We start from the raw sequence: 27,523 nt of genomic DNA, 5'->3' as shown, positions 1-27,523 counted from the left end.
CATATATACACACACATATCTTTTATGTTTTACTTGTTTCAGTCACCATGCTCGGGCACTGCTTTGAAGAATTTTAGTCGGCAAACTCGACCCCAGAATGTATTTTGTTCTTTTTTACAAGCCTAGCACTTTTACTATTGGTCTCATTTGCTGGATTGTTAAGTTACAAGAACATAAACAAACCAACACCAGTTGTAAATGGGGTGGGGAACAAATACATACACAAGGGAATACACACACACACACACACACATATATATATATATATATATACAAACAATGGGCTTCTTTTAGCTCCTGTTTATCAAATCCACTAACAAGCCCTTGGTCATTTGAAGACTGTAATAGAAGACACTTGCCTAAGGTACCATGCAGTGGGAAGGAACACAGTAGCATGTGTTTGTGCAGCAAACTTCTTAGCACCTAACCATACCTACACTTATAATGTACACTATCTATATAAAGTAACTGGCGTTAGGAAGGGGATCCTGCCATAGAAACCATGTCAAATCAACATGGACAACAGACATTAAATGATGAAATGCATTTGTATATATTATATATGTACACACACACACACACATATATATATATATATATATATATATATATATTGTGTGTGTATATGGGTGTGTGTAATTTGGGTGTACATGTATATATGTAACAACAACTTTGGCCTTCGTCAGATTAACTTTAAGGTCCTTTGATTCCAGGTTTTGCTTCCATGCCTGGGATTTCATCTCCAGTTCCACCACAGATTCTGCTACAAGAACAACGTCATCAGCAGGAGAGTTGTTATGAGACATATAATAAAGATCTCTAATCATTTAAATAAACAACTTAATGACAGTGAGAAATGCTACCTCAAAAAGGCACTCTTTAGAGACTGAAGATAGACTCTCCCATGAAAGAGAAAGCACAGAAAGAGAAACCAGCATGGTGGGGAAAATAAAAACTAATTCTGAAGCCTTCTACAAGTTTGCAGAAGAATGTGTCTTGGTGCACTATGAGGTAAGGCCATTGTTACATATGTGTGTGCATGCGATAATCATCATTTAACATCTGTTTTTCATGCTGGTTTGACAGCGGCTAGCTAGGCAGAAGATTGCACGAGGCTTCTTGGCAGGGATTTTACGGCTGGATGCCCTTTGTAACACCAACCACCTTACAAAGTGTTAGCTGTAGAAACCATACTAAATCTGACTGGAACCTGGTGCAGCTCTCCAGCTTACCAGTTCCAGTCATACTGTCTAACCCATGCCAGCATGGAAAGAGGACTTTAAATGATGATGATGTGTGTGTGTATATGAGTGGTTGGCGTTAGGAAGGGCATCCAGCTGTAGAAACTCTGCCAAATTAGATTGGAACCTGGTGTAGCCATCCGGTTGCACCAGTCCTCAGTCAAATCGTCCAACCCATGCTAGCATGGAAAGCGGACGTTAAACGATGATGATGATGATGAGATATATATATATATATATATATATATATATATATATATATATATATATATATATATGTGTGTGTGTGTGTGTGTGTGTGTATATATATATGTGTGTGTGTGTGTGTGTGTACAAATACATATATGTCTACATATATATATAAACACATATATATAAACTTATATATGTGGTGGAAACCTATAATTCTCTGTATGTAAACATTAAAAACAGGAAAAAATTCAATAATTTGTCCCAAGACAAACCCTGACATTCACAAAATACTTCCAAATAATAGAAGAGACCAAAATAGACTGCCAAACCAAAGAAAACATACCAGGAAGAATCCAACATACCAACATAGCCGAAACAATGGAAGAACAGACCAAAATAGACCATTAAAGCAATAGAAACTTATTGAAAACATACCAACATACCAAGGCAGGTGACATTATGTCTGCACACCCTCCCTCCAACAAAACAGAATAATGGAAAGACAGAACAAGAAGCCTTCTTTAGGAACTGGAGCTCCAAGCAGAAATGAAAGGAAATCCTAATGATACAAAGGGTCGAAGAAATACTGAGCCAAGTGATCCAAATGTAATAACCGTATCTCAATGAAACCTCATGGAAAATGAAATAAAACTTCTGGTATATGGACTTAAATTTATACTACTGCCAAAACCTGACAGAAAAGATTTTGTAAAAGATACAGAGAAATTTTCCAGAGAACTTCACCTATGGGAATTCTTCCAAAAGTAAACATGATGGCAATCGATCATTTGTGAAAAAGAAAATGGGATTTAAACCTCCAATGAACACTTGGAGGAATACATAATGTGTCTGAAAAGATCAGCAAATTCAAAACACTCTGACAAGCTATATAAAAGCAAACATGATGAATGAAGAACAAAATGCACTGGAATGTCTACAGAAAGATTCCTCAATAGTTATTAAAGATGCTGACAAAGGAGGAGATACTGTAATCATGGACAAATAAATAAAAAAATAAATGCGCACTTTGAAAGCCTAGCCAGGCTCATGGGCCCAGTTTCCCGGTTTCAATGGCGTATGTGTTCCCAGCTGGACAGGACACCAGTCCATCGCAGCGTTACTCATTTTTGCCAGCTGAGTGGACTGGAGCAACGTGAAATGAAGTGTTTTTCTCAAGAACACAACGCGCCGCCCAGTCCAGGAATCGAAACCACAATCTTATGATCATGGTGCTGACACCCTAACCACTAGGCCATGCGCCTCCATGTAATCATGGACAAGAACAACTAAATGTCTGACATTTCTACAAGAAGTTAGAAACCAATGCAGATAAACTAATAATGAATAAAACTGGTAAATAAATGGATAAATTCAAGAATGATAAACAAGAAACTTTTACAGACTACCAAAAATTCAGAAATCTAAAGAAGTCAATAACAGGTTAAAGGACCCACAAATACGTGAGAAAATTTCTAAACCATCTTACCTAAAATTACATTGGATTGTTGCAGGGCCAACACCTATATCCCAACAATTAAAAAATTTACTGAGCATAATTTTGAAACCATTGTGCAAATTATCTCTAGTTTTATCAAAGATGACATGAATTTCCTAAACCATGTTCCAGAAAGAGTAGATAAAGGGACAATCCTGATTAGTTTTGACATAACCAGTCTCAACACAAATATTCTCCCACAAATTAGGAATAGAAGCAACAGAATTCTGGATGGACAAATAGCCACAGGGAATTCAAGAAAGATTCCCAGAAGAATTTATACTTAAAGGATTACAAATAATACTAAAAAAACAACTACAACTTCTTTGTTAACCAATATTATCTACAAATAAAAGGTAAGGCAGCAAGAATGAAAGTTGCACTGACAAAGCTTGAAAGAAATGAAACCAGTATGCTCTGCCAGATGTGTAATGTCCAACAGAGCATGCTGGTTTAGTTTCTCTCAAGCCTTTACATGTCTTCTCCATTCACAGCCCATGTTTCACTACCATGTAGCATAGCTGTCCATATACAACTGTCATAGCTTCTTCCTTTCACTCTGAAGAAGAGGACCTTTGTTCCCAACAAAAGGCTCTTTGAATTTTGCTCAGCTGGTTCATATTCTAGGAACTATGCTTTCAAAGCAACTTCCTCAACTTCTAATTTGGCCACCTAAGCAATGGAAATTATCTACTACTTCTAAGGATCCCCCACCCCCCACCAGACATTTGAGGAAATCTACTTCCAATACATTCTTAGTGTTTATCGCACCTGCATACCTGCCACACACAAAGATTGCTTTCTGTGTTACCTTTCCTGTGATTCTATTGCATTTCTTATGTGCCCAGAGCTTGCACTGGGTACACCTTATGGGATTTCTACATATATCCTTTCTACGTATCAAGCAGGGCCATCTCCCTGAATGGGTTAGTTATTCATATGCTTTCCTGCTTATTAGGACTTTGGTCTTTGCTCAAATGACTTTAAAGCCTTTGCTTCCACACTTGACATTTTTTGTCTAATTCAAGTAGAGATTCAGCTATAACAACAAGGTCATCGCCATGGGCAGCCAGTCTTAACTTCCTCTGTTATGGCCTGGTGGACTATGATAAACAAGAAGGGGCTGAGAACCGATCCTTGGTGAACTATTTGCACACTAAATGCATTGCTATACTCATTGCCAACTTTCACCTTACTGACAGCATTCCTATACATGGATTGATGGCTTTCACCAACCATTCATCTACCCCAAGCCTCTGCATTGACCATCAGATGAGGGAGCAAGGGGTTCTGTCAAAGGCCTTTTTTCAGGTTAACAAATACCAAGCACACAAACAAGCATATCAAATATACATTCCCATCATCAGCTGCCAAATGAATATCATCATGGTTTCGACACCTGGGCAGTATCATTCAATCCAATGGTGTCAACAGCATTAAAAACATAAACGCTGCCTGAGAATCAATAGAAATGAGCAGGAGTGAAACATTAGTGTAGTATGTCCATTACACCAACACCTGCTTATGATACACACAACGACATCAAATTAAAAAGATTAATATTAACTTGCAGTTATATAATTTAAAAACATGAAATATTAATATGAAAGTAAAAGTAAAAAGTAAGAATATACTAAGAAGCTGAAAGTATTTTGAAACAATCAGTAATGCAATCACATGCAGAAAAAATTGTTCAAAACATGTAAAGGATGAAACTGTCCTTTACATGCAATTGCTGATTATGTCAGAGTGTTAAAACACAAGTTCTGTGAAAATGTGAAATGTTAATGTACAACATTCAACGAAAGGTTAATGGTTATTTTGACAATGCAATACCAGTAATGGTGTAGCTACTGCAAAAGGAAAGAAACATGTTACTTTTCAGTGGACGGATGGATAACTAATCAAGAAAATGAAAATATAAAATCTATTAAGGACATCAGATTTCTTACTGAAGTCTTACTTAATAAGAACATTTTTTAAAAAGCTACAAAAAAAAAATTATCCAACAGTTTGGAATCAGGAAATGAAACATACAAAGCTTGTCATACCACTCAGTAATCATCATATAGTTGGATTTACCACCCATGACTGAGTTGTTTAATTCTAAGTCAGCAGTGGTCAAGCAGATTTATAGTAAAAAAACGTATTCAAAGGATAACAATTATGCTTTTGTATATCCATGATTTCATCGTTCAATGTGTCTTATTTTTAAGGGGAGAAGGGATTTACTTGGAGAAATTTAGAAGCAGTTGTTAGCAGAGTTCAATAAATGCATAGAAGATCCCTAGTTAACTCATGTTGTATGACTATGCTATGCTTTCCTTAGTAAACTTTGATTTATTAGATTTTTTTAAAGATACTTACTCTATAAAATTGTTTTACCTGTTTCAAATTTTTAGTTAATATCTGGAATTCACAAAGACACACACAAATGATATTATGTCCATCTCTCTCACATAAAAGGCGCTCAGTCCACTCTGCGGGGTGGTTGGTGTTGAGAAGGGTTTCCAACCATAAAAACCATGCCAAGACAGACACAGAAGTCAAGTGTAGACTTCTGCCTGGCCAGCTCATGTCAAACTGTCCAACCCATGCCAGCGTGGAAAGCAGATATTAAACAATGATGATGATATACATATACAAACACACACTCACACATATATATACATATATATAGAGAGAAGTGAGTTCACACAAATGAAAGAAAGTGGTGCTCAACACATTTGGTGGGTGTTGCATATATTATTTACTAACAGTTGAGTCAGCTACATGCAGCTTAAAGTTTTGCAGGCTCATCAAACGAACCTATCCTGTCAGGCTTGTGGAGACCAAATGAGAAAAGTCAAAGATGGTTTCTAGGTGTTAGGTCGCTATTGGTCAATTCATGTCACATAGTGCTGTTAACCTTTAGCACACAAGAGGAGTATCATATCCCCACCCCCATGAGATTTCTCCCCTCTCAATGCAGCACAATGTGCCTGCAGCTACAGGTGACATAATGCACCAAAGTGAGCTAAAGGTTAATATGGTAGTGACATCAATTCAAATCTTTATTCCTAGGACCACATGATAGGACTGGATATTATTGAGTAGCTAGGAAGTAGGGTAAGATCTATTACACCAGTTAGTTGGTGTGTGTGTGTGTGTGTGTGTATCTGGTGCATGTGCATATGCTGTGGGCATGTGTGTGGTGCACATTCATTTTACTATTGAGAGATACTGCTGATTGGTGGAGTAAGCATATATATATCTGGTGTATGTGTGTGTGTGTGTGTGTGTGCACATGTGCATATCCATTGAGTATGTCTGAGTGTGTATGTATGTGTATCAGTGTGTGTAAGTGCTACAGTGCTGGTGTATTGGATTCAAAGCCACACAGTTGCAACAGCCTATTTTAGGGGGTAACCAGATCTGGCATGTGTGTGTGTGTATCAGGCATGTGCATATGTGTGTATGGTGACATGTGCATGTATATGGTGTATGTGTATCTGGTGTGTGTGTGTACCTGGTATGTACATGTATGTGTATCTAGTTTACGTGTGTATAACTGCTGTATGTATGTGTACATCAGATACATATAGACACGCACCAGATACACATACTCATATACAGTAATCCCTCTACTATCACAGGTGTTACATTCCAAAAAACCCTGCGATAGGTGAAGCTCTGTAAAGTAGGAACAGTACCATACTGTATATTTTAAAAATTATTTCTATAATTTGTATATATTTATTTTACTATAAATGCAAAACACCACCACAGAAGAATCAGCATGAGCTTAAATAATAAACTGCGATAGGTGAACCATGACATGGTAAGAGATTACTGTATCATGTACACTAACACACACATCAGCAAACTGAGGTCACTAATAGATCATACCCTACTTCCCAGACAGAGGGTTGTGGGCTGTTGACCAATATCCTGTCCTAGCGTGTGGTCCTAGGAATAAAGATTTGATGCCACTAATATGTTAAACAACAGCATGTGACCTGCATTAACCAATAGTGGCCCAACATGTAGAAGCCATTTTGGACATGCCTTATTCAATCTCTACAAGCCTACGAAACTAAGTTACATAGAACTGAGTCAAACTGTTACTAAATAATACACACACACACACACACACACACACAGGTGCAGACACAGCTGTGTAGTAAGAAGTTTACTTCCCAACCACATGGTTCTGGATTCTGTCTCACTATGTGACACCTTGGGCAAGTTTCTTTACAATAACTTCAGGCCAACCAAAGCCTTGTGAGAGGATTTTTTTTTAGATGGAAACTGTAAGAACCTTATTGTATATACATTTCTCTCTCTCTCTCTCTCTCTCTCTCTCTCTCTCTCTCTGTATCAGTGTTCCCCCCGCCCTGCCAACCACAACCACTTGACAACTGGTGTTGATGTGTCTATGTCCCCAAAACTTAGTGGTTCAACAAAAGCGACCAATAGAATAAGTACCAGGATTAAATAAAAAAAAAGTAATACTGGGGTCAAATCATGTGGCTAAAATTCTTCAAGGCAATGCCCCAGCATGGCCACAGTCTAATGACAAACAAATACAACACACACACACACACACACACATACATATTTTATGTTGATAGGGTAAAATCCAAGCTGTAACCTCTTGAGGCATGTATTTGCTGTCACTGTTGTACTGATGTGAGGCACATATTAGAGTTGAAAATTCTGGAAATTATGTAATAAAACAGGAAGCTGGAAATTTCTTTTTTGGTATTATTTATTCACCATTATATTCACCATTATACATGTTGCATTTGCTAAAAGAGAATCACAAATTTGTACATGTTGGAAAAACATGTAAGACATTTCCTATTAGAAATACCCCCAAATATTTCAGGTAGAGAATCAAATAATAATCTAGAATTATAATACTATAGTATTATTTGATTCTCTGTCTAAAGAATTTCTAACAGCAAATTTCTGACATGTTTTTCCAATGTGCACAACTTTGTGATTGCTATTAGCAAATGAAACATACGTAATGGTAAATAAATAATACTGAAAACATTTGTACAACTTCCTGTTTTGTTTTTTTATATATCTATATCTCTTTCTGCCTATATGTATGTATATATATCATCATCATCATCATCGTCATTTAACATCTGTTTTCCATGCTAGCATGGGTTGGACGATTTGGCTGAGGACTGGTGAAACCAGATGCCTACACCAGGCTCCAATCGGATTTGGCAGAGTTTCTACAGCTGGATGCCCTTCCTAACACTATATATATATATATATATATATATATATATATATATATATATATGCTATCATTGCTATTACTTCATTAAATACAAATATGATAAAGAGAGGGCACAAAGGAAGCTATTCAAAGATGCAGAGCAAACTACATTGCATATAACCAGTATGTTACCTAAAACCTTCTGGGATATGATATACATAATATTTATGTATATGGGAAAGAAGAAATGAGTAGTAACAAAAATGTCTGAAGGAAGATGAAAATACTTTTCATGAGTCCAAATCACTATTTAAAGAACAAAAAACACTGTCAATGATTCAACATTGAGAAGATGATATCAAAAAGTTCCTGGACTAGTTCTGTAGTGTGCCAACAGGTGGCAGCACATGGTTGTGTGCACAGTGAGAGCTAGCAGTGACCTTCATGAGGCAGTGTGCTGAATTATATTGCTGTGCTTACTTTGCAAGTTGTGAAATTTGTGTTTTTGTGATCTTGAGTATGCTGTAGTATGTGATTTTTGTTATGGACAGGAAGTTGGAACAAAGAGTCAACATGAAATTTTGAGTTAAACTTGGGAAGTCTGCTACAGAGACATTGAGCATGCTTCGGCAAGCTTGTTGTGATGAGGTAATGGGTCACACGCAATGTTTCGAGTGGCCAGGTGCTTCAAGAATGAAAGAACATCCCTGGAAGACGATGAGCAATCTCGAAGACCTGCCGCAAGCATCACCCCTGCAAATGTGGGGAAAATTCATCAGCTTGTGTATGAAGATTGTCAGAGAATCAACAATGTTTTGGAACATTTGAGGGAGGACATTTGGCAAAAGCAACCGGATCTGTAGAGCACGAAGAATTGAATTCTTCCCGACAACAATGTACCTTGTCATCGAGATCTCACTCATGAGTTAATCGCCAAAAACAACATGGTATCACCTCCTGTTTGCCAGATTTAACACATGCAAACTTCCATCTCTTCCCCAACATGAAAATGCAGTTCAAAGATCACCATTTTAACACTGTTGTCAAGATCAAGAGCAAATTGCAGAGGGTCCTCAACTTGCTTACAAAAAACGGCTTCCAGGCCGGATTCCAAAAATAGCAGGAACACTGGGACCAACGTATTACTGCGCAAGATGACAACATCAAAGAAGATATTAAAACTGAGGTAAAGAAGTTATTTTTTATTAAACCTAACTCATTTTGGAACCTTTTGATACCACCTCATAAAGTAAATATATTTCAAAATGGTCTTTTCTGAAAGAATTATATTTTTCAAAAAATTTGACATCCAACATTATAAGGCCTCAATCTGAGACAAACTAGAACAAAGAAGTCTGTTGCTTAAAGCACTTGCTTAAAATGTTTGATATTATTGTCTTTTTTTTTTCTTGTTTTTTTTTGTTTTTTCTCTAAGTCTGCTGCTGGGTGTGATATTATAGAAAGAAACTACACAGTACATAACTGCTTATATAAATGATCATCTAGGAGAAAAGTGTGTTATTACAATTATGCTGTCTTAACCCTTTAGCATTCAGATTACTTCATCAAGTGTAATGCTTATTTATTCACGTTATTTTGAATTAATCATACCTTATCTCGTAGCTTTGAGATTTCAATGATGTAATTGCTTATTTTTAGAATGATATTGTAGGGTAGGTGTGAGATGCCAGATCTGGCCAGTTGGATCAAAAAACAGGTAGAATATATGGGCCAGATATGGCCAGTTTAAATGCTAAAGGGTTAAAAACAAATAGAGCAATGCAATTAAATGCATGATGCAATCATGAATGACAAGATTTGAACAGATCAATTCTATGTTGTGTTTATTTATAGATGTAAGTATGTAAACACAAATAAGAAAAGGGAGTGCTCAATACTGAAAATAGAGTGATGTCAATTTTTTTGGAAGCTGAAACTACACACATCATCACTCCAAGTTTCTTGCTGATGATTTTTTAGGCAATTAGGAAAATGGATTGAGCAATCTGGTATACAATGAACATGTGTTAAAATGTTTAAATATTACAGTGAACATTGGTTACTTGCATAGAATAGAAAAGGACGATTACAGGACAATATAACCACTGTTTGAGAGAACGACAGACATGAGACTAAATTATACATTGCAATATAGAAGATATAAGACGTATATGTGTGTTACTACAAAATGTATTTATGCAAGAGGGTAAAAATAACATTTAAATTGATTTGATAATTACATGTGAGTAAAAATAACTCTGTGAGAAAAATAATTTATGGCTGTTCAGCATCTTTAAAAGTGAAGTGATAAAATATTAAATAACGTGTTCTCCCAACTTCTGTGAATTTCCCTCTTCTATTTTTTCTTTTCCCAAAGAAAATATTTTATTTTAGTACTTATGGGAGCAACTGTCTTCGAAGACACATATTGTTGTTCAATGCTCGAAATGAGGAGTAGATAGGCAGCTAATAACTGATGAAGGGTCATTCTTTGTGTTACTTGTTCTGTTTTCCATTTGTTTTCGTATTTCATGCTGTTTACTGTTGGTGACATCCTGTACTCATATATGCGTATGTATATATATATATATATATATAAACACTCAGGTACATATGCATATGCACATATAAGTATAATTGTACATAAATATATACATACAAATGAAGATATGTTTACACATGTATCTATATGTATATATATATATATATATATATATATATATATATGCATGTACACAAATCCTTACCCACAGCTATACATTTGTACATTCTGGTGACTGTGTATTCTCATACAGTCATATACAGAGATGCAACTGCACCCATTCACATACACAAAACTTGCTGCACACACTTTTATGCATATGATTGTGTGTGTGTGTGTGTGTGTGTGTGTGTGTGTGTGTGTGTGTGTGCGCACGCGCGTGTACACAGTTGAGAACTTTTAGATAACTGTAGTTAAGATTGGTGAGTAGAAAAATATACCATTTGTTGTTAATACAAAATTCTTTTTTTGTACATATTTATGGTAAGATAGGAGAGATTGTCATGTTAAGCTGTTTAGCCATCTTTTTCTAAATAACTTGACTTAAAATAAGCAGTATATATACACACACATGTACACATATACACATACTCCACACGCACATATTCACCCACCATATCTACATATATATACATACACATAGATATCTACATATATATTTATCTGTGTATGTGTGTGTGTGTGCGTGTGCGTTTGTGTGTGTGTGTGTGTGTGTGTGTGTGAAATTTTATAATAAAAACCACAAATCTTGTTAAATACAGCTACCCAGGATTTCCTGGGCAAAATAATTTATTTTGCCATTTTTCAAACTAAGAACAAGACCGTTTGTTTATTAACCATTATCTTTACTCTCTGAGCTGATCAAGTGCTTTTCTACTTGTTGAAACCTTACCACATTATATATATATATATATATATATATATATATATATATATATATATATATATATATATATTCAAGGTTTTTAACTTTTAAATTTGTATATTTAAAAGAGGTAGAAGCTTCAAACTCGATATATCCAAGATCAATTTATTTACCACTCTATGTCAACATTTCCTCTGGAAAATTATATATATATATATATATATAACCCCACAGTATACACATAAATAAAAAGACAAAGAGGAAGACAAAATTGAATTTGACAATTGTGTCATTAGATGGCATTGATTAAATTATTCACTGTAATCAAGTACTTTTTTTAATATTTCTTTTATATACCTTTTGTTTAAAGTTATATAAGCACACAGAATTTGTCAATATATTTTATAAGCTGAAAAATTATCAAAACATTATTTCATTAAAGCTTTCAGAATTGAACTTGTTTGTTTACTGATATGGATATTTTACCAATAAAATCTCACCCTGACCAGAACATAAAGAAGCCATTATTTTCAGAGAACAAAAATAAATAAATAAATATAAAAAAAATACACCCTGTCATATGCTTTAGGTTGGTCAAATTCTTAATAGACAAGTTTTTATTTTACCAAATGGTTTTGAAACTGACTGAATACCAAGTTGTGATAGAAAAATAATAAGCATCTTTCTGATACAGCTTCACGTCTATTTATCTAACTGATTATATGTAATGTAAGGAAGAAAGCAAATGATATTTATTTCACAGAAATCACTTTGAAATAGGAAACACGAACAAAGAAACATAATCAGCTGTCAAAACCAATAATGAATATCAACATTCCAACTCAAAACTTCAATCAATTGACGGTGTTCAAAGAAATGACGTTGGAATAAACATGCCCAAATGAAACTGTAGATCTTTTACAGTGATGTTAAACTTCATACAGAAATTATCTTAGATCTGTCATTGGTTGAACTGGACACAGGAAAGTGGAATTTGTTTTTGTTTTTTTTTTATTGAATTGTCCATCAAAATAATCAATATATTTATAATCTTAACTGAAATAATTGCACTACTGCCAGAATTCAAACCTGATATCAAAACAACAGATTTCATAACATAATTTCAAATGAACAAAGTTCTTTTATTTGTTTAAGCTATCATGATTAAGGCCATGTTGGAGCTATACCTTTAAATAGAAAGCTTTCAACCCACCAAAAACCATTTCTTGTTCTATGATACAAACAAAACTTCAGTTTAAAATGTTCATTATAATTTTAAGCAATAATCTTTTAATTAAGTTTTAAAAAAAACAACAGATTAATAATGGAAAACTCAGTTATTTTACTAAGCCCTTTCAAAATAATTATTTTTAAAAACTAATCAAACTTACAGGTAGCATATTCCATCATGAATATAGTCGTGAAAATATTAAAAGATTAGATAGCCTAACTTCTGAATAGATTTAAACACCAGCTAATCTAGGAAGACTAATATTACTACACCAATTTTAATAGTTCTCCCTGTTTGTTGTTAAATACTGTAACAATAAAACTAATAGTTTACAACATTCAGTGGTTATTATCAGTCATAACAAAGTCAATGTTTAATCAAAGTGTTCTCCCAAACCAAGATGATGAATTAAATAATTAAGCCAAGTTGACACAAATCACAACATAACCTTTCATGGGAAATGATAACCAAGAATTCCCCCCGCAGTCGTTACTGAAGAGGAACTACAATGAAATAGAGACATGGTAGCATAACCACCAAGTGCAGAGACAGAGCTGGGTAAAGTCAATTAACACGGGGAAAATCACAAGTAGTGCAGCATGGAAAAATGAAATTTTACAGGGATAGTGAACACTGCAAAACAGCCACTGAAAGAAGAACGATCCAAAATAGGAGGGAACTTGAAAGTTATCTGTTGACCTTGATGGTAACTATCACTACCCATATTTTTGCCACCAAAAGCCCTGACCTTGTTATAGAGTGCAATAAAGGAAGGTAGATGTTGTCGGCACTCCGTCGCTTACGACGTCGAGGGTTCCAGATGATCCGATCAACGGAACAGCTTGCTCATGAAATTAACGTGCAAGTGGCTGAGCACTCCACAGTCACGTGTACCCTTAACGTAGTTCTCGGGGATATTCAGCGTGACACAGAGTGTGACAAGGCTGACCCTTTGAATTACAGGCACAACAGAAACAGGAAGTAAGAGGGAGAGAAAGTTGTGGTGGAAGAGTACTGCAGGGTTCGCCACCATCCCCTGCCGGAGCCTCATGGAGCTTTAGGTGTTTTCGCTCAATAAACACTCACAACGCCCGGTCTGAGAATTGAAACCGTGATCCTATGTCCGCGAGTCCGCTGCCCTAACCACTGGGACATTGCGCCTCCACTTCGAGGTGCAATGAAGGTGGTGAAGATGATAGTAAAGGTAGTAAGGTAGTAAAATGTTAGAACCAACAGTTATGTGGGAAGTGGACACTGAAGATGTTTTCCTCAAGAAATACAGAAAATACAATGAGTTGATTAAACTCTGTGAAAACAGTGAACAGGAGGCAATATACCTTCTGCAAAGATAGGTGTTAGAGGATTTCTAGAACCAGAGTTCACTTGATGCTGAGGAGTCTTGGATGAGCTATGAAGGAGACAAAAGATGTTGCCAGATAATTGTCAGAAGCCACTGAGAAAGTAAGCCATTACTTCTGGCTCAAGAAAGAGCAGAAGCAGTGCAACAAGAATGAGCATTGAGAAATAATAGAAATATCAAGACCAGTGTCACAACATTTAACTCAACAAAGTCCATGCTGTTATGCAGGAGTTTTATCACCTATATCACTGGGTAGCCCCAGGCAGCTCTGGCATCATGGTGGAAGGGGCCAAAACACTTACAGAGTTGCTTCACTGCCCAAAGAGACATCAACTCCTGCATTTGGAGATGGTGTTCAGTAGCATCCTCAGCAAACAAGTGTTTACCCTAAAAGTAGTTGTTAAGAAAGTGAAGCTGAAGTAATCATACAAATAATTTGGAGCTGCTACTTGCATAAATTATACAATTATTTGATTTTTCCACAATTCTGTTCTTTATGCCAACAATGTACAATCATGTACATTTGTTTAGTGTTTCAGTCATCACTATTATGGTCAGTATCATGAAAGCTATGCTTCCTTGATGAGGCCAGAATAATACCAGAATAAAAACCATTTGGAGTTGTTTCCCATTCTTTGCAGGAAATTATATACATAATATGAATAATTAGTTAATGTTATTTTAATCTCATAGACAGGTGGCAAACTGGCAGAATCATTAGAACACTGGGTAAAATGCTTAGCAACATTTCATCTGTCTTTACATTCTGAGTTCAAATTCTGCCTAGGGCAACTTTGTCATTCATCCTTTTGGGGTCGATAAGTACCAGTTAAGCACTGGGGTCAACTTTGAGGTAGCCCCTCCCCCCAAAACTGCTGGCTTTGTGCCAAATTTTGAAACTATAATTGTTATCGCATAGAATGTTTATTTTAATTTAATTTAATTTTATAATGATCCTTACAGTATTTAATATCTGTGGTTAGTAACTAAAGTGATTTATATTTTTACTTCATTAGCCCTACCTTGATATAGAGATAAGGAATTTAAGTCAATATTCCAATGGCCTCACAACATTGTGCTTTTTCAGTTCAGGATTTGAAATTGATAAAATTAAAATGGTTGCATGAACTAAAGTGGGGGTGAGGTAGATGGTTGGAATATGAAACTAAAAGCTGATGTCCAATTGAAATTCAATAAATCTTTGTATCAATTCAAATTTGAATTTCAATTCAAGATCAAATTTCAATTTTTTAAAAATAATTTAACAACTTTAAAAATCGGAGTAAAAAAACAAGAAAATTAATTTTGTGTCAGAATCTGTTGACAAATGAAAAAATAGAAACCAATTTTACATGAACAAAATAGAAGAGTCTGAAGATTTCTTCAGGTTCTTCTATTTTGTTACAGTAAAATTACTGATAGCCTGCATCATCTGCAAATAGTAAATACAGACAGTTCACAAAGTGGACTAAATTTTTCCAAAAAAGAGGAAAAATCTGAAGTTTTAGACAGAGGTCTTAAAACAGAAAAGCAATTTCATGCAACTTACTACAGTAATTTCAATGCAAACTGAAGTGAGATTGGATGTTCCTATTTTTAAGGATACCATGAATAGAGATAAACCAAGTAACGGTGAAATTATACAATATAATTTTAAAAATGGAAGTATTTGTTTTAGTTTAACCCTTTTGACACCTGTCTGAGAAAGCCCATAGCTTTGTGATACAAATTTCCTGTTTTTCAATGATCTAAATTAAAACCTTCCATCAAAATTTCATATTAATTTGATTAGATTATTTTTCCTATATTCTTCATTATTTTCAAAATTAATTGAATCAAAAGTACTTTATTTCAACAGAAATATGGTGTCAAAAGGGTTAAATATCATTGATAATTTTTATTCTTTCATTGATTGTAGTCATTGAAGAGTTACCTTCAAGCATTTTAATCTTAGTTAACTATATCAATCTCAGTACTTTTTCTGGTACTTGATGACCCATTTGAAATGTGTGTTTATATCACATATATCACATTGATATAAACACACACACACACACACACACACACACACACACACACGCAAACTTATGCAAAGTTTCCCTGCACTAACTCTCACTCACAAGCATTGGTCAATCTAAGGCTATAGCAGAAGCCATTTGTTCAAGACCCATGTAGTGGGACCAAGTTTGGAACTGTAGGATTTCAAAAGGAATTTCTCAACAACACAACCATAATTTAGCTCATTATTTCACTTTGGATAAATTGGGATTGAACAGAACATGTAAGATGGTAAATGAAATATTTTGATAACTAAATATTTCAATGCAGTCTTCACAGCAGCTATATGAGACAGTTATTCCAATGTAACCATTATGACAGCCAGTTGTTTAACCATTTTCTATCTATCAACTAACTATGTGACAAAACTGACTATTTCTAAGTATCATCTAAGTACTAGAATAGATTTAATCAACTGATATTGGTGTCATCTAGGATTATTTAAGTAATGAGGCCATGGCTAAGAATCCCAAATATATCTTATAAGTATTGCCAGAGGTTTAACCCTTTAGCGATTAAACTGACCAGATCCAGCCTGAAAATTTTCTTCTGTTTTATGTTCCAACTGGCCAGATCTGGCCACTCACCTATCTAACAGTGTCATTGTAAAAATAAGCGAACATATTGAAATCTCAAAGCTACAGGATAGTGCATGATTAATTCAAATCAATGAATATATAAGCATTACATTTGGTGGAGTTATCTGAATGCTAAAGGGTTAAGTATGGATAAAGAAAGAATCTCCAATGGCCGCAGTATCTGTATTAGGAGTAGTGAGTTCCACCTACCATTGGAATAATGCTACCTATGTTCTATCAGTCACAGGATATGTTGTGTATTTACAATTAATGTGTCAATATAAGTTTACAGGAGAGGAAAATATTTATATGAAAACCTTCTATCATAATTTAAACCCCTTTAAAAAAGTTTAAGAATGGAAAAAGAAAGAAAAGCAAACCAAAAAAATTATTTCACTAAATTTCTTCAAGCTCTTCATTGTTTTCAAATCTAACTGAAACACAGACAATGTATTTCACTAGAAATATGGTCGCAAAGGAGTTTAAGTAACAGAAGAAATTCACTGACAGCCAAGAACCAGTTAAGGCTTCTTTGATTGTTCAAGATGATATTGATCTTGGCACTTCAATGTGTGTGTGCTAGCTAACTTAATGTAAGTTAGCCCACTTTATAACCTTGTACTGAGTGAGGTTGGATAGGATGTGTAGGAAGGTGAAGGGAACATTTTGATAACCCTCATACAAATAGACATTACTGTGTAATTTTCTTGACAGTTATTTGTTTAAGCAACAGGAGAAAAATCTGTCAACTAAGAACCAGTTAAGGCTTCTTTCACTGTTCTAAATGATATTGATCATGGCACCTAAGTGTGTCTGTTAACTAACGAAATGTAATGGAGAAGGCAATCAACAGAGAGTAAAGTCAGGTTCAACAAAATTTACAAGAGTGACAAAAATTTCAACAAAGGAGGACAATATTCATGCTAGTTAACTGGGTACTTGATTTCCATGAAATTATCATCCAATAAAATTGTTACATAACTGCTGAGGTATAAATGAAATAGCAGCTTCTAATTTCATTAAGCTTATTTACAGAGACAGTTGAGAAATTATCATTGCTCCTGTTGTTGCTTGGCTCCATATCAGACTTGATTAAACAAATCCTATAATTAAGGACATATCAGCTATGACCATCTTTTTTTAGTGGTACTTAGGATCATATATGTCTTTCTGCTTTTGATAATGAAGGCATTTGTTTTGAGAGATTTGGTCGCTATTTCAAGCAGGTCAAGGTACAATTTAGAGGTGCCATTCAAAATGTGATTTTTACTTCTTTCATGAAAAAAAAAAAGTCATAATTGCAATGAGGCTTGGAAAGAATTAACGAATGCCAATGCTAGAGATATGGCACAACTGAATCTTTGGTAATGTGACTGTGCCAGTAGTAATTTCTGAAGTTGCACCAAAGCCAGAAATTTGAAGGAAGGGAAAGAAATAGTTGATCATATAGATTCCAGTAGAATGATTTCTTACATAAACACAAAACCAAAAATTTATGGGTCTGGATAAGTCAATTGGTGCTTTAGTTTATCAACCCTGGAAGGATGAAAAGTGAAGTTGACAGCTGGGACAAATACCACAAAGCATTTTTCCTGTTACTCTAATAATTCTTCCAAGCAAATAACAAATATAAATAATCCATACACAAACTATCATATTTGGTCATTTCTCTAAAACATGATATATACATACAAGTAAAATCAACTAGAAACAATTACATTGAGGAAGAGTGATTTCAACCATTTAAGAACACACAGAAACTGTTGGATTCAATTTTCCTAAGAAGGATCAAAGTTTCATTGTACCTCTGCAACCTAGTTATAACAGTGAAGTAACAGGTTTTTTGGGTTCTTTCTTTTTTTTTGCTTGTTTTTTCATTATTTTTTCTCTCCCACCCCCACCCCTCTTCTTTCTTGTGTGTGTTCCAAAATGACTAAAATGATGCTTCCATGATGAAATTGCTTCAGTTTGATACACAATCTCAGATCAAGTCACTTTACAACTTGAAAAAATTAACCTGGTTAAGTTAGAAATTTAATTCATTTGTTTTAGTCACTAGATTTGCTAATACACAATTAGCACTATTATTATCTATATTATTATTATTATTAATATTATTATTAATGTTGTTGTTGTTTCTAAAAAAATATCTTTAATGCAAAAAGCAAAAGAATAACAACTATAAGAAACAAGAAGAAAAAATGCATAAATTCTTTAAGGAAAGAAAGGTGGCAGTTAGGGTTAGGGCTACAGGGAAGTATTGAAAAAAAAAATTAAGTTATCAGAGACTCTGATTAATCTGAAGCTAATTACCAGCAGAAGGCAGGCAAATAAGAGTAAACAATACTGCGGCTTCTATTGATAAAGGGTGGGTAAAGATGCAAGTCTTACAACTTACCGTCTGTCAATATTTGACACTGAGGTACTAGTAATAGAACATACCAAGAAAACAAAAGAATGATAAAAATAAAAATAAGATAAGCAGAATTTTAACAATGACAGAAAACATAAAACCAAAAAAAAAACACATAAAAACAACAGAAGACAGAAAATTAATGGGAAAGATTATTCAAATACAGTGTAAAAAATGCAATAAGGAAAAAAAAAAATTACAAAATAAAATAAAAACAAACAATACTACTAACATTGCTGCAGTGAGGGTATCTTGTAATCTAGAACAGAAACAGGACAATAGATGTAGGGAAAGACCTTGTTGTGTGTGGTGGGGGAGCATTGCATACTTTCACTTTATTTATTTAAAACCTGAAAAGGATTCACGGATACCACCTCTCCTGTTTAGATTTAGCCACTAATAAAAAAAAAAAACAAACACAAATATATATTAAAATAACATGGAAGAATGGAGTAAACAAACTATGTTTATTGCATTGTTTACAATTTCTTTGTGTTCCATTGTAACTAATCTGGTGTCATGTTGTTACCATGGCAGCAATTATTGATTTATTCCCATGCACTGTGCAAGTTTTCCTTCACAGCACATGGTGGAATTAACTCATCAGAGTGCCACAAAAAACAATATGCTGATTGATTTTTCAGATAGCCACCATCCGTAGAAGTGCTTCCAGAGATAAATGCCTGGATTATATATCCACCTTTTGCATCTTTCCAGAAGAGGCAGCAGTAACGCAACTGTGGCCAGACATATTCCAGCTATTCCGAAACACAAAAATAAGCATTGTGGCTGAACTCACAGGGCTCTAGGAAGATAGATTTGACATTTCTCTCCAACTGAAGAAAGCCCAACATCAGGACTTGCTTAACGTGGCACTTGTCAAACGATGACACGCAGCCTTGTTCCCTACTGAAGCTGGATGCTGCATTTCCCAGCAAGACCAGAGTGCTGCTCCCTGCAGAAGATTGTTTTGAAACCTAAACAACCAAAGAAAGCTGCCAAGAAGATAGCCATGCCATAGCTGAGACCTGTTTGAGATGGCTGTGGCTGACAGGAGACTGCAGATGGAACCCTTCACTATACAAAAGAAAATTCACGCTTCACTGCTCTGCTAAGACAAAATGTTTAAACTAAGGGGTGAAATCCTTGTGAGCCTGACACACTTACTGAAGATACAGAAGAATCTTCAAAATTGAGATAGATTTATCACCATCACACAAATTTGTAACATCTTTAAGTAGCTCCTGTAGCTTCTATGGAAAGCAAAACATCTCTAATATTTCACATCAAAGCAAATTATTTCATATTAACTACAGTATGAAATGCTCCTGTATTACAATGATGGCTTCAGATTATAATTACAGTTCTAATAATAATTTCCTAATAAAATTACAGTTGATTGATCTATATGAGGAGGCAACTTACATATAGATTAATTGACTAAGAAACCCATCAGTCTCTGGTGAATATACTGCTCAACAGGATCTTAATTTTTTTTATCAATACAACAGGCAATCAAGTTTATAAACAAAGCCACCATCCAGATTATTGCCTGACCTTTTTAATGCAGAGCTGAAATACAACTTCCCTCTTCACGACAAACCACAAGGAATAACCAACCAATGTGACATTAAATATTTGAACATGCATGAGTGTGTGTGTGTGCGCGCGCGTGCACATGCAACACACACATATACATACACACATATGTGTATGGTCTCTGAAACAACTTTCAACAGATCAAACTTCTATTACCTGTCAACAACTATAGAAATAAACCAAAATTGATTCAAACCAAAATGTGTTATTTAAGAAAAGAATTGGTTTCTCATTCCACTGCCCTGGTTGCTTGTAAAGAGTAAGTAATTTCAATACAGGAAAATGTTTATATATACTGATCTATTTTCTTATTAGGAAGAAATGAATCAAAATATTCATTTTAATAAACATCTGCTAAGGTTTTTTTGTGATTGCAATATTAATTAACTGTCATCAAGCTACTGTCATCACCTTAAAAGTCATTATAAGTTGTCAGAGCATTTTTTTTTCCTCCGTTTCAGATATAACAAGCAAGACTGAGTGAATACAATAAAATAACCATCTCTGAAATCGTTGATATTCTTTACTTGTTTCAGTAAATTTATATTGACTCAAGTACTTTGTCCTACTTATTTTATTGATCAGGCTGATCTTAATATAAAGGAACATAACTCAGATGGAAGTAATTATCACAAGTTTGTTTTGTTCATCCTAAGCTGATATACACAAACACACTGTCCACCCATATGGACCTGATTTTGTTCATCCTATAACAGTATACACACATATACATTATATATAATGACATACACAAACATCTGATAATTTTTAACACATTTTCTGCACATCAAATTTCACTTTTTCTCTCTCAAGCACCTGATTTTGTTCACACACATGCATACATTTAATGAGCCTCCACATATTTTCAATGTACCAACTTTCACTCACAAGGCAATCCCACGCAGTGAGATCAGACCCAGAACCACATGGCTATGCCTGTGTTAATCTCCAACTAACCAGCAGTTGGTGTCACATGTCAACTGTTTGCTTTCCTCGAAAGCTACACAGCTAAGTGGATATCAATTTAATTATTTCATTTCAATTTACAAATAGTAAACAATAGCATCATTGGTCACCACTGATTCACTACATTTGTGACACTGAAAGCGATGAGGTGGGAATGTCCATAACTCCCTTCAGAACAAATATCACTAAGAACTTTGTTTGAAAACATCAATATTTTTCAGTTTTCTCTTCAATGTTTATATCATTCACTACCTTGAAAGATATCTATCTACACAGAACCCCATAGGATTGCCACTCATGAGGTATTGATCAATTAAAGGTTATGGCAGAAGCCTGCTTAAAGTGCCAAAAAGTGGAATCAAACTCAAAAACACCAAGTTAAAAAGCAAATTTTTAAAACTCCACAGCCAACCCTTTCTTGGCTTAATTCTCTAATTTGACAACCATTTTTTTATTAAAACAATACATAGCTACCACAAAATTCACATCAGTTGGTTCACCATATCACATGACACTGCTCACTGATAATAAACAATAATTAAATACTGTAATACACTTATGACAAACAATACCTGAATCCTGTAATATTCATTACTGGAGGCACAGATGTGTGGATACTGAATCTGAATTGTCACCACATGGTCTTGAATTCTCTGTCACTGCACAGCATCTTGGACAAGTACCTTCTAATATAACTGCAGGCTGATCAATGCTTTGTGGGTCAATTTGGTAAATGGAAACTGTAAAAGCCCATCACATATGTATGTCCATCCATCTGGAGTTGCAGGTCCTCCTCAGTGTGGGTAATGAGATCACAATGATCAGTGTAAAGGAGATCACAAATGAGAGCCGTGAAAGTTTTTGCTACTTCAGTAAAACAACAAATGCTGGATAGCTTTTCTGTTGTACAGTAACAGATATAGATATCAGTATTGCTTTGTGCAAAGGCTTGCAAGATAACAACAGTAAAGAAGATGGCAAACAATGCAGGATCCACAATATCATTCTATTTAACACCAGGTTCAAATGAGATGGGCTCTAGTAGTTCACCACGGCAGTTATCACATGTCTTTGGGTGTTTTTCATCATCAGTAGGTGGATCATCAAGCTGGTGGACCACAGATGCCTATGCAAGCCCTTTGATTTCAGCAGGACTTACTACAGCCTCATGATTCAAGCCACTGCTTAACTGCTGCCACCAGATGGCCTTGATTTCATCTTGCTTGCATCACAGTGTATTACCAGTCTTTGCTTCCAAACAGAGGATGATGGTATAGAGAATCTGGTGGTACACAGATTTTGAATCTCATTTATCAGCAGACATCAGAATTTCACAGGCCTTTTCTCACCACCACATGTCATTTGTTGTCAACATCTCTTCCTGAACCTTAGCCTTGCACTCTTTAAAATCTCTTACTAGCTTATCATGTCCATACCCTGGCACAGAACAAGAGAGCAACTTGTTAAGTGCAACATGCTTTTCTTTCAACAGCCTTGTCACAAGTCCATTTTATTTAAACTAGTCCTTGTGTTCTTTCAATAAAGCCCAGTGTTGAGGAAGCAGCCTCATAGAGCTGTTTACTGAAACTTATACATGGATCACTTTGGTGTCTTAGATCAATATCAATACTAACACCTGGGAAAACCTTGCATTGGATAGGGAGCCATGGAGGAATCTGATTGCAACTGGTGTTAGAGAATTTGAGAACAATGGGGTTGCATATAATGAACTGAACTGTATTGATATAAATATATGTAGGACATGAAACTTCTTCCTGAGAAGGGTACAAAAGATTCTCTTTCATGTGACCAGCATAATCATTTCTGGTTGTCAAAAGCAGACCTACTCAACCACGAGATGGTCACGGAGGCATCTCCCCCCTCCCCTGTCTACCAATGTGATATCTTGCATGATCTCTCATGCACCTTGAGTAGCAGTGTGTGGGTCAGCCAATGAACTCACTCAGCATTGTAGGTCCAACATTCAGAAGATTGGGCTGCTGCTGCTGTTGGGGGTGGGGGAGAGACTTGCTGGTGTGAAATGTAAGTTCTTTGCAGGCCTTAGAAGCCACATAAGATGTCATCAGTGATGGAGAAACCAAACTTAAGATGTTTCTTTGAGTGAAATGGGTCAAAGAGGTGGTCTTACTATGTTACAAAACAATTTTCACCATGCACGTCTGTATGTTATTTAGTTGTAATTTCTAGATTTCTTTCCAATAGAAAAAGAGCCAGTTTCTAACTGAGATCCAAGGATCCTACATTGGAATTTCAATTACATCAACAGAGTAGTTGTGCATGTATGTGCATATGATCCCCTTCAAGACTCTTGAGTCTTGTGTCTGATCCCAACATAGCTTCACAAAAGTTGCTGTGTGCCAAGTGTGTGTGCTGACATCACTCCTTTACTTACATGAAACATGGACCCTTTACAGGCAACATGTGTCCTTGAACACTTCCATCAGAAATGTCTGAGACACGTTCTGACTGTTGGCTGGTCCTTACAGACTACAGGCACAAAGACCTCGATGGGAGCATTGAGACAAAGGAGCACAAACACTGATCATGCTGGACTGGACTCCTTGTTTGAATGAATGATCGGAGGATCCCTAAACAAATGCAAAATGGCAAACTTGTTTGTAGGAAGCATCCCCAGTAGAAACCATGACTGCAATTTAAGGGTTGCATAAAATCCTTATTGAAGGTATGTGAGATATGGAAGCTCAGTTGGGAAAGCAACGCTTGTCATCATGACCAATGGAGAAAACAAGTAAAAAAAAGGAGAGGGCATTTTTGAAGAAACACACATTTTGTGAGCTGCTAGAAAATGCACTGCCAGTTTAGTGAATGGGGGATGTCTTGTCTGCAGTATCTGTGGACATGTATGTCTATTAAGAGCTGGGTTCATTAGTCACCAGCAAATCCACAAATATAAAGTGTAATTTTGTCTGGATGTACAATAGTCAGTGATGGTCTTCCTTGGTCACAAGTGAACAGCCTTCATCATCATATGTACAAGTATTGGCATTGGTACACAAGAAGATTTGTATGTTTTGTTTTATGTATGTGTACCTATACATATAATTGTATATTTAGACAAGTACTTACGTGCTAAACTTTTCACAAGTTTTCCATATTTAGACAGCTCCATTGATGGATTTTATCTGTAGTCTTCTAATTAGCTTTCTCCTTTCTGGTTTTGAGAACTCTAATTTCTCAAAATTAGTGCCGAGATAGTTGGGTACATATCCAAGTACCCCAATAATTATGGGTAGAAATCCAAAGTTGTAGTTTAGGAGGAGATTCTGTAAATTTTTCAACAATTCATCATAGGTGTTTTCTTTTTCACCAATCTTCAGTAACTGATAAACTAAGTTCCATCACTGTACACAGTTTCTCTTCTCTGTCCCAAATTATAATATCTGGTCCAATATATTTGAATTTTATTGAAGTTTTCTCAGAGATATTCCACCAACACTCTTTCATATTATGAATGGTTATGGTTTCCACCACACTGTGAACTCTTATATATTTGGTCTTAGGATTATTCTTCTGACAGATCTCATTATACAGTGTCCTGGTCTCAGCATCGTGCCTTATTAGTAGATAATAGTGCAATGACATTTTCAGACAACTGTTTATGACGAAGGTGAATCTTTGGTGTTAACCCCACAAAGTCTGCATCAATTATCACATTTCAGTGTTTTCCTGTATCTCTATCCCTTTTGTGCATCAGGAATTTGGTAGCTACTTCTTGTTCCTGGATTGCAAACACATGCCCTTCAAAGTTACAGTTGATAATCCAGATTTTGATCCCAGATAGGCAATATTGAATATCAAATTTACTATCATCCTGAATCATTCTGCTAACATATCTTTGTAAGATCTTCTGCTCATATGCACTCATCCTTTCATCTGATGATACATTGCAGTCGAGTTGTGTGACATCTCTGAGCAAATGTTTGACGTTATCAGACAGGGAATATTTCTTGAGGAGCTGCTTTCCAAGTCTCATGATGTTATTTGTCTAGTATATGAAGACTTGGTCAAAAGATGCATTTTGACACTTAGTGGCTAAATGTTGCCAAAGAGACATGATGTGACATTCAAAAACTCTCTGAATCAATGTTAGGCTTCTGCCTCCTTGTTCATGTTTTAGGAAGCATAAGCTTAACGCTGTCAACTTTTACTCATGTTTGAGGGTGATGAGTTTGTGATCAAGAGTTTTCTTTTTACTATTTCCTAATGTTATTTCTATCTTTTTCACATTTCTTGGTGAGATGCACAGTGAGTTGCTTGTTTGTGTGCAAAATGCATTGTTACACAGCTGATAGTCTTCTATAAACTAGCAATCTTTCTCTCTCTTTTTAAAACCCATTTTGGCACTTATTGTTTCAGTTTTCTTTACTTCCCAAATATCTTCCATGTACTGCTTTATAGTGATGATGAATGGGGAATATAAACAGGCATTAATCTGTCGAAATGAGGGTTTATTACATTGTTGTTGTAAACATTCCTCTCCAGCTTCATCAATCCCTCTTAATACCATCTCTGCTGGTCCTTTGTTTACTTTGCTGTTCTGAGTTCAAATCCTGTAGAAGTCAATTTTAGTCTTTCATTCATCCTTTTGGTGGTCAGTAAATAAAGTACCAGTCAAGGGTGGTGGACTGTGGAAATGTCAGGGTGTCATACAAGTTGCCTTGCAGTATTCCTTCTGGCTCTGTGCATTCTGAGTTAAAATCCTAATACAGCCAAAATGCATGGTAGAATTAATCCATCTCCAGGTGGAACACCACCACCACCACCTGATCCTTGGGTGTCTTTAAAATAGTCCACTTCATTACGAGCACTCAGGCTAGGCTGTTAGTTCATGGAAACTGTTCTTCCTCTTGACTAAGCAATTCCTTTTTAATGTTGATCCTATCCATCTGTTCCGTCATATAAAACTAGTTTCAAACTTCTTTCAGATATTCCAGTTGCATCTACTAAACATTTTTTGCTAACAGATTAGATTACTAAAATAACCTATAAACCATTTCAAAATAACCACAGTAGTCTAAAACCTTTTAGGCCACTGCATATCTATCTCATCAATCATTCTTAATCTCTTTCTTTAATGCTATAAATCCTGTGTCCCTAATCACTTACACAAACTACAAGGTTCTTCACTGATTTTTTTTTAACACAATAAAACTATCATAACCCTCTATCATAACCAGTTCATTATGGTGTGAAAGCAAGTGGCAATGTTCACTATATTTGTTTTGATTTAAGCTCTTTATCTTATAATTCATTATTTGGTTTTGTATAATAAGTATCAGAACATAATATAATATACAGGGGGATCCCAAAATGTATTCAAGCAAAAATCTTAAATTAGAATTTAACTATCAACAAACAAAAGATGAAAATAGGAAAGAGATGTAGTGAACTGTCACTTGAATTTCAGATTCTGAACTCACTGGCGAATATAGTAGTAATTTTTATAGGTTCCCACTACAAGAAGAACAATTCAATGAAGTTCCTTTTATCTTTCCTTTATATATAGTTGTTACATATGTATGTGTTTGTGTGTGTGTATGTATATATATATAAATTCATTTGGTACTTATTGTTGGTTGATATATATATTTATTTATTATAGTTATTGTTCTATTTACGACCTGACGATTAGCTGTATTTTTGAATAGAATTTATTTTCGATAATTTTAATTGATTTTAATCGATTTAAATTTCCTTTCTATTTGAAAATTAGTTATGAAACA

The 27,523-nt window shown here is 35.2% G+C and overlaps 1 protein-coding gene across 29 annotated transcripts in view; it reads right to left on the bottom strand.

Moving 5' to 3' along the window:
* Positions 1-27,523, bottom strand: part of LOC106876966 (transmembrane and coiled-coil domains protein 1) — a 307,482-nt gene that overhangs the window by 66,167 nt on the left and 213,792 nt on the right. For 13 of the 29 annotated variants that reach the window (XM_089340096.1, XM_089340102.1, XM_089340107.1 and 10 more), the window contains one exon: positions 19,179-19,205. The exons of the other annotated variants lie outside the window; for them this stretch is intronic. In XM_089340096.1, coding sequence (XP_089196222.1) covers positions 19,179-19,205 — 27 coding nt within the window. The remainder of the gene's footprint in view (positions 1-19,178; positions 19,206-27,523) is intronic. 29 annotated transcript variants of the gene reach the window in all.

Source organism: Octopus bimaculoides, chromosome 23, assembly GCF_046866305.1.
Source record: "Octopus bimaculoides isolate indiv1 chromosome 23, ASM4686630v1, whole genome shotgun sequence".
In the NCBI taxonomy this organism is placed as follows: Eukaryota; Metazoa; Mollusca; class Cephalopoda; order Octopoda; family Octopodidae; genus Octopus; species Octopus bimaculoides.
The sequence above is the reverse complement of the archived record's forward strand: the minus strand, read 5'-3'. Positions and strand labels throughout refer to the sequence as shown.